The following is a 10,000-nucleotide window of genomic DNA, read 5'->3' on the forward strand; positions in this document are numbered from 1 at the left end:
CCTCTACTGATTCACCAGTTCATATCTCTAGTGTCTGATTCACCTCTACTGATTCACCAGTTCATATCTCTAGTGTGTGATTCACCTCTACTGATTCACCAGTTCATATCTCTACTGATTCACCTCTACTGATTCACCAGTTCATATCTCTAGTGTGTGATTCACCAGTTCATATCTCTAGTGTCTGATTCACCTCTACTGATTCACCAGTTCATATCTCTAGTGTGTGATTCACCTCTACTGATTCACCAGTTCATATCTCTAGTGTCTGATTCACCTCTACTGAATCACCAGTTCATATCTCTAGTGTGTGATTCACCTCTACTGATTCACCAGTTCATATCTCTAGTGTCTGATTCACCTCTACTGATTCACCAGTTCATATCTCTAGTGTCTGATTCACCTCTACTGATTCACCAGTTCATATCTCTAGTGATTCACCTCTACTGATTCACCAGTTCATATCTCTACAGTGTCTGATTCACCTCTACTGATTCACCAGTTCATATCTCTAGTGTCTGATTCACCTCTACTGATTCACCAGTTCATATCTCTACCGATTCACCTCTACTGATTCACCAGTTCATCTCTAGTGTGTGATTCACCTCTACTGATTCACCAGTTCATATCTCTACTGATTCACCTCTACTGAATCACCAGTTCATATCTCTAGTGTGTGATTCACCTCTACTGATTCACCAGTTCATATCTCTAGTGTGTGATTCACCTCTACTGATTCACCAGTTCATATCTCTAGTGTGTGATTCACCTCTACTGATTCACCAGTTCATATCTCTAGTGTGTGATTCACCTCTACTGATTCACCAGTTCATATCTGATTCACCAGTTCATATCTCTACTGATTCACCTCTACTGAATCACCAGTTCATATCTCTAGTGTGTGATTCACCTCTACTGATTCACCAGTTCATATCTCTAGTGTCTGATTCTGATTGTGTGTGTTACCTGGCGTAGTCCCCATAGGAAGTGCTTGACGTAAAGCAGTTGCCTGTAGAGCCGTGTGTGTGTGTGTGTGTGTGTGTGTGTGTGTGTGTGTGTGTGTGTGTGTGTTACCTGGCGTAGTCCCCATAGGAAGTGCTTGACGTAGAGCAGTTGCCTGTAGAGGGGTTCTTCAACACTCTCTCCCTCCAGGTCGATATGAAATCCAGCACTTGGCAGCACGATGGGAGGATGGTTCTCAAAACTCTCTAGCAGGTCCACTAAGGCCCCAAACACACACACACACACACACACACAGACACACACACAATGCTGTAAGATTTTTGGTGATAATAAAGGCTGGACACATGGGCTTTCCACTAAATGCCACTGTTGTAGTCAAGGCACTAAATGCCACTGTTGTAGTCAAGGCACTAAATGCTTTGTACAGTTCAGGTTAAAGGTGCACTATGAGATCTTGCATTCATTTGTGTCTCAAATCATAGCCATCTCCCTTTGATCAGCTTGCTGCCTGCTCCCTGAATACATTGTGAAAACATCCGGTCTCTGGAGACAACACAGGGGCTGTAAAACGTCAGACAGACACTAGGGCACAGACTGTGTACCAAAACATAACAAACCATATTTCAGTCAAATCCCAACAAGATTCCACTTTTGCAACAGGTTTGACTGCCCTGCTCCAGCTTCAATGGACGTGGCCTGTCGTCCACCATCACCATCTCCTCCGGGCGCTGCTCTCGCTAGCTTAACTGCCCAACCCCCCCCCCCCCCCCCCCCCCCCAATTCATACCTCCCCTCTCACTCTCAGGCCCTGTTTACACGACAACGTTTTTTTCAAAAACTGTGTTTTTTTTCATCAGTTAGGCCTTTCGTTTACACAACGACGCCGTTTTGGAGGCTGAAAACGATGGTTTTTGAAAACTGCTTCTAGGGTGGAGGTTTTTGAAAACCCCGTTTTCGTTTTGCCGTGTAAAGGCACATCTGGGGTTTTTATGACGACATAGCCCCACCTCGAACCTCTAGTCCAGCCCCCGTGCTTGACCTCACCTGACTAGACCCTTGGCAGAACAACAATTACAATGCTGGATCACGGAGCCGTGTGTGTGCTGCTGCACTGCTGCATTTGTTGACAATGCTGGAACAAAACTTTGCAATTCTGCATGATTTCGACGACCAGCGACAACGCATTACAGTTTTTGCCCGTTGCTTGAACACTATAGACCCATGTTTAGACTAAAGTAACACAACTTTAAGTTTTGTTGCCATATCTCAAACACCTATACCTATACCTTAAACAAAAGAGCCGCTTTGCACTCTAGTTGGAATTTTTGCAACACACTTACTCCTTTATGCAACACACTTGGTCCTGCATACTACTCTCTATGTCATACATAACACACTTGGTCCTGCATACTACTCTCTATGTCATACATAACACACTTGGTCCTGCATACTACTCTCTATAGACCTATTCGGACGGGATTAGTTTTATGGGGGGACGTAGGTTTATCACATGACCTCTGTAATATAAATGTCCAATTCGGACGGGACTAGACATCTCTGTCATTTTACTTGACATGGGAGGAGTAACTACGTTTACGTTCTGCCGTCACATCTTCATCGCCGTGCACGTGATACTTTGCGTCAGGTACGTGCGGCATTTTCAGATTTGAAAGACTACACAAATTGGTTTAACTAGCAAACGTTAGCTTTATGATATGCCATAAGTAGTTTGAAATGGCTAACAATATCAAGCTATTAGGCAAACTAGCTAAGGTCATATTAGGAGCTGCACAGCATGTTATGTTTTCATTCAGACTATGGTGGAATTGTTTTCAAATCAGGATGTGACGAAATATTACAGACATCTTTACAGAGGGTCGCGTTCGCACGGGATTAATATTACCTAAGGTAATTTCTCCGGACCGTTTTACAGAAGGTGAAAGTGTCTGTAAATTTCACCGACATACTCCGTTATGTTTACTGACATGGCGCGTCCGGACGGGACTACATTACCTGGTAATTATTACTTTACCTGATGTCACCCCATAAAACTAATCCCGTCCGAATAGGCCTTTAGTCATACATAACACACTTGGTCCTGCATACTGCACTATATAGGCCTATTCGGACGGGATATACGCACACAGCAACTATAGCCTATATCTACTTGTGGCCGCGATGCAAATAACTCAATTTAATTCAGCACAGACAGAGCATGTTAAACAAATTCTCTCACGAACAGCTGGTGGAAATCCCGACACTTTCAACGACATGAAACTTAATAATCCAAAGAAGCATCTCACAAATGCCTCGAAATACACTGCCCCACAGACTGTCCTGTGCTTTGCGTACCCCAAGTAAATAAAATAGCCTACCCTAAATCATTTGTAGTCTGATACCACAATAGCTAGTACTGGCACGCTGGCCTCCTTTACATTTCAGTAAATGTAGGCGAATGTCCGTCGCCTATATTAACCGTGCATGCGAAATACAGGGTTTCTTCAGGTGTTTGGCGGCGGGCAGTTCTGATAGACATTCGGTATTATTCTAGGGGGCCATATACAATAACATTACAAGACAGAAACTGAAAAGCAATACTGTGCATCAGAGCCATACAAAGAGATAAAGCCTTCGGCTTCGTGCCTGCGGCGAACCACAGCCGTGGCGATATTGGCCAACAACACCACTCCCACTCGTGCGATAATGCTTAGGCCTAATTAGCTCTCAATGATTGTGCAAACATCCACGATGTAGAATGTGCTTGACATATCTTACATCAGGGCTGCCAGGCGAAACATTAGATTAGAGTCCCTCTGCTCTGATTAGAGTCCCTTTTTCAAGTGTTAGGCTAACTGACCAAGAGGAGAGGCAAATAAATGTTATACAGCTCTGCAACAAATATAGGACAATGATAGACTTATAGCAGCCTTACAACAGTAGGCTACATGTTAACTTGGAAACTCAAGGAGAAACAGCGAATAATCAGTGAACAAAATCTAGCTAGTAGGAGAACTGTTTAAATGTGGAACTCAGCGCTCGATGCCAAGACCCGGCTTACGTTGCTTCTGATTGGTTTATATTGCGTTTTGCCTTCCGTGGTTGGTTATTGCGGTCAGTCAATCAGAGTTGCTCGAACTACGGCAAGAAGACAAGGACCAAAGTTTATTATCCTGAAAATAATAATATATACTGAAAGGGGAAAATAAGCGTGATTAATGTCAAGTATGGCGTGTTGTGTGAGAATGGGTCAAATTGCGTGACTGTCACGCTCAAAGCGTGAGACTTGGCAGCCCTGCTTACATTGCTGTTTAGATTTTGAGCACGCTCATTGACGAGGAAGGGCATTTACTGGCGTGCTTCTTCAGGGGCAACTTGGCGTTTTCACCTGTGTGTAAACGCAAATGTTTTTTTGACCGGTATCGTTAAAGGTGTGAAAGCGGTGAAGACAAAAACGACCAGCGTTGTCATATAAACGGGGTCTCAGTGCAGCACGTCTTCATCTTCAAAAAACGTCTGAAAACCCAGCTCTTCAGAGCACTAACTATCCTATGGACAACTGCACTCACTGATGGACTTATAACACTCACTGTTGCACTTATTGTGGTTTTTGTTTATTGTTGTAAAATGTGTTGTAAGAATTGCTCTTAAAAGCTTAAAAAAAATATTTACCATATTTTAAGTCACTTTGGTTAAAATCTTTGAAATATACAAAGGTGCCTGGGTTATAGTTACCTATCAGTAACATCTTTGAAATACAATAAAGTTGTAAATGACTGTTGTAGAATGAAATGGCTAATCTTTACACACACACACACACACACACACACACACACACAAACACAGACCTGTTCTGCAGACATAGGTCTCGTCCTCATTGGTTGGAGTCCAGTGTGGAACAGTGGTGATGTCAGCGTTCTGTTGGTAATGAAGCAGAATCCTGTGCAGCTGGACCGGCTTCAGACATGAGTATTCCTGTGACAGAGTCCTCCAGCTCATCTACACACACACACACACACACACACACACACACACACACACACACACACACACACACACACACACACACACACACACGCACACACGCACTTGTGTAAGGCTTCAGACGAGAGTATTCCTGAGACAGAGTCCTCCAGCTCATCTACACACACACACACACACACACTTGTGTAAGGCTTGTGTAACTAGTTACACATTTAGTACTAGTATAACATAGTGTGTGTGTGTACCTGTGTCAGGTGTTGGGGGCGTGGCTAGTATACTTGTGTCAGGTGTTGGGGGCGTGGCTAGTATACTAGTGTCAGGTGTTGAGGGGGCGTGGCCACTATATCTGTGTCAGGTGTTGGGGGCGTGGCTAGTATACATGTGTCAGGTGTTGGGGGCGTGGCTAGTATACCTGTGTTCTGTGTTGGGGGCGTGGCTAGTATACCTGTGTTCTGTGTTGGGGGCGTGGCTAGTATACCTGTGTCAGGTGTTGGGGGCGTGGCTAGTATACCTGTGTCAGGTGTTGGGGGCGTGGCTAGCATACTTGTGTCAGGTGTTGGGGGCGTGGCTAGTATACTTGTGTTCTGTGTTGGGGGCGTGGCTAGTATACCTGTGTCAGGTGTTGGGGGCGTGGCTAGTATACCTGTGTCAGGTGTTGGGGGCGTGGCTAGCATACTTGTGTCAGGTGTTGGGGGCGTGGCTAGTATACTTGTGTCAGGTGTTGGGGGCGTGGCTAGTATACCTGTGTCAGGTGCTGGGGGCGTGGCTAGTATACTTGTGTTCTGTGTTGGGGGCGTGGCTAGTATACCTGTGTCAGGTGTTGGGGGCGTGGCTAGTATACCTGTGTCAGGTGCTGGGGGGGCGTGGCTAGTATGGTGAGCACGCTGGAGAACTTCCTGAAGAATTTGTGTGTGAGCGCCTGAAGCCCCGCCCCTTTGGCCCAGTCCAGAAGCAGCTGCACACACGCCTGCATCTGCAGAACTCGACAACGCTGGAACCAGCCCCGCGATGGACCTACAACACACACACACACACACACACACACACACATTAAACACACACACACACACACACACACACACACACACACACACACACACACACACACACACACACACACATTAAACACACACACACACACACACACACATTAAACACACACACATTAAACACACACGCCTGCATCTGCAGAACTCGACAACGCTGGAACCAGCCCCGCGATGGACCTACAACACACACACACACACACACATTAAACACACACATTAAACACACACACACACACACACACACATTAAACACACACACATTAAACACACACGCCTGCATCTGCAGAACTCGACAACGCTGGAACCAGCCCCGCGATGGACCTGCAACACACACACACACACACATTAAACACACACACACACACACACACATTAAACACACACACACACACACACACATTAAACACACACACACATACACACACACACACACACACACATTAAACACACACAGAGACACACACACACACACACACACACACACATTAAACACACACACAGACACACACACACACACACACACATTAAACACACACGCCTGCATCTGCAGAACCCGACAACGCTGGAACCAGCCCCGTGATAGACCTACAACACACACACACACACACACACACACACACACACACATTAAACACACACACACACACACACATTAAACACACACACACATACACACACACACACACACACATTAAACACACACACACACACACACACACACACACACACACACACACACACACACACACACACACACACATTAACCCATTTAATCCCAACGGTCACAATTGTGACCGATTTTTTTTTTTTGCTTCTGTGCCTTTACAGATGTCATTGTATGAAGTATCAATACATTTTCCCCAAAAATGGAAACCTGAAAGGGTCTCAGTTAAATATGTGAAGTGCCAAATGTGTAGTGTAATTTGTCACATGGTCAGAGCTGCTTATGTTTTGGTTGCACCCTGAACAGAAAATTTCCACCCAAAAGCTCCCAAACTAAAGCTTAGAAAAGTATGTTTATGTAAAAATAGGGCAAAGAGTTTGGGTACACATAATCTTTAAGGTGTCTAGTATGGAGGGATGCAAATGAAATATGTGAACTTTGTTCAGCGTTCTCATAGCATGAGTGAACATGAAGACGGTCACAATTGTGACCGCTAGGCAACTACAGAGTCAGATTTTGGGGATTTTCTCTTTTTTTGACACATTTCTTTGTCCAATCATCTAATTTCCAATAAATTCCAAACAGAGATGATATGGGGACATTGTCCCAGGTCTGTTATTTACATTTGAATGTGTATCACAATACAATACTCAACATTGCCTCTGCAATTCTCTGCTATATTCTAAGTGTGCCGATTTTTACATAGAGAAACCATTGTATCACACTATTATACATAGCTATTGTAATAGCTAATTACAGTGCATGAAAATGCACTGTACTGTTCTTCCTAGGCTTCTTCTTCTTATTATTCTTCTTCTAACGCACGCAAATCAGCTAGAACCGTTTAACGTAGAAACTTCATTCAAACTGCGTTACGTAGGTCTTACTTAGGACATGTGTGCTATGACTTTTCAACTTTGTAACTTTTATACTTTTTAAACTATTAGTTAAAAACTATTACAATTTCCCCCATAGACTTAACATTGCTCATTATGACATCACGGCAGCAATTAGAATCTTACTCCAGCTGGTCAGCCACCTGGGCACCAACTGTCAGTTTCTCTCAGGCAATCTCTCTGAAGACTACATATTCTGTTCCCCTGTATCCTCTGTGCACAACAGTATCAAAATAAGTCCTCCTAATTCCATCCAACTTTATATCCATTCATCTTCTTCAAACCATTCACTCATCCACCCATTCTAAACAGTCTGCCTATCAACATCAATTAGACGTTCTACATTCAACTTTTAAACAATCTACTCTGTCTCAGGCTGGCTCTCTTAAGACTAGCCAGTTAAATTGATTACACCTGTGTCTGTATCCACTACTCTCAGTAGAGAGCTGTGTCTCTCCATTCTACAAGAATATAAGGCACATTCCATCCAACATTCTATCCATTCATCTTCTTCAGACCATTCACTCATCCACCCATTAAACTGTCTATCAACATCTATTAAACAATCTGTCTATCAACATCCATTAAACTCTCTGTCTATCAACATTAATTAGACTATCTACATTCAACTTTTTAATTATTTACTCTGTCTCAGGCTTTTAGAGTACACTCTGGTTCTCTTAAGACTAGCCAGTTAAATTGATTACACCTGTGTCAACTACTCTCAGAGAGCTGTATCAGTGTCTCTCTTAACAAGAATATAAGGCACATTCCATCCAACCTTCTATCCATTCATCTTCTTCAGACCATTCACTCATCCACCATTAAACTGTCAATCAATATCTATTAAACAATCTGCCTATCAACATCCATTAAACATTCTGTCTATCAACATTAATTAGACTATCTACATACTGTACAACTTTTAAAGTATTTACTGTGGGTCCCTCTCAAGCAGCGTTTATATGTCCTCCCTCGCTCCTCGATCCTCAATGATCTACATAAAGAAAGATAGAAGAAGGGCTAGACTATCCCATTGTTGCCGCTCCATCATTCTTTATGTAGATCAGTGAGGAGCGAGAGAGGACGCGTAAACGCTATATGAGAGGCACCTTCTGTCTCAGGCTTTAAGCATACAATCTCATTAAGACTACAGATCCTGTTAACTGTTTCCTCTGTCCACAACTGTTTCAAAATAAAAGTCCTCACTGCAATAATACACTATTAAATAATTTGACCATTGAAACTACTCAACTATTTAACTGTTCAACCATTCCAACTGTCAGTTATCATCAACTATGCCTCCAGTCAACTACATGAAACCTCCATGTACCTAGCAACCAACATAGCAACCATTAAAATTAAGTGTTTATGACCGTTTCCATAGCAACCAACATGATTATACTGCAGTAACTTCTTGTTTCCTGATAGTGGCCACCATGGATACCCTAGCAACAAATGTTTCAAAATAAAAGTCCTCACTAGCAAGTTATCTAGTTAGCATGGTTAGCTTTGTTAGCATAGCTAGCATTTTTAGCATAACTGCAAAAAATCATCAACTAAGTTAGCTAATCAACCTGGTTAGCATTGTTAGCAAATCGAGCATTGTTAGCATAGTTAGCATTTTTAGCATTACTGCTAGAAATCATCGGTTAAGTTAGCTAATCAACCTGGTTAGCATTGTTAGTAAAGTTAGCATTGCTAACATAATTAGCATTTTTAGCACAACTGCTAGAAATCATTAGCTAAGTTAGCTAATCAACATTTTAACATGAATATAAATCATTAGTTAAGTTAGAACAGGAATGTTTCAGCTTTAAACTGTCTACCTTCACACTATCAACTCTCTGTAAACGATGCAACCACCATGTTTACCCTAGCTACACCTTAGTAACCATATCTACATTATCTATCTTTTTTTGCATTTTCATGCACTGGTAATTCCTTGGAATTGCATTTCTAGTTTTCTATGTTGTTCTTTTTCTTAATTTTACTTTCAGTAATGTCCTACACATATAAGATCTAACTGACTGTCCAGATTTTACAATCATACCTCAAAAACAGTAAATCATTGTCCCCATTGACTATATTCCTATTCCTATATTGCATATGTCACAGGTGGTGGGAGTTGTAATCAACTCGCCAGTCAGCCTGTTGAAGGCAAATTGGCTGAATGTATGCAAAGACTTGCAATAGACATGAACAACCTTACCAGAAAATATATTCCCCACCCCTTTCCCAACAGCCCCCCAACCCACCCCCCAACACACACACTTATGCACAGTAAAGGGCCTATGTCACAGGGGCCAGGCAGACAAACCAGAAGCACAGCTTCATGTGATAAAAAATAATTGTCTCATCAATCTGTCCTGACACTATTGTATGTCCACGTTACAGACTGTGTCCTATTATGTATTTAGAACCTTACTTAATCCAGTAGTAAAATG

The 10,000-nt window shown here is 42.7% G+C and overlaps 1 protein-coding gene across 1 annotated transcript in view; it reads right to left on the reverse strand.

The window, feature by feature from the left end:
* The window catches only part of radil (Ras association and DIL domains), a 44,967-nt gene that overhangs the window by 7,032 nt on the left and 27,935 nt on the right, over positions 1-10,000 (reverse strand). Inside the window, exons 12-14 of the mRNA XM_062555186.1 lie at positions 5,786-5,958; positions 4,809-4,959; positions 1,075-1,220 (exon numbers count right to left, since the gene is read on the reverse strand). Of these exons, the coding sequence (XP_062411170.1) occupies positions 1,075-1,220; positions 4,809-4,959; positions 5,786-5,958 (470 nt within the window). The remainder of the gene's footprint in view (positions 1-1,074; positions 1,221-4,808; positions 4,960-5,785; positions 5,959-10,000) is intronic.

Source organism: Sardina pilchardus, chromosome 1 (genome assembly GCF_963854185.1).
Source record: "Sardina pilchardus chromosome 1, fSarPil1.1, whole genome shotgun sequence".
NCBI classification, from domain to species: domain Eukaryota; kingdom Metazoa; phylum Chordata; class Actinopteri; order Clupeiformes; family Clupeidae; genus Sardina; species Sardina pilchardus.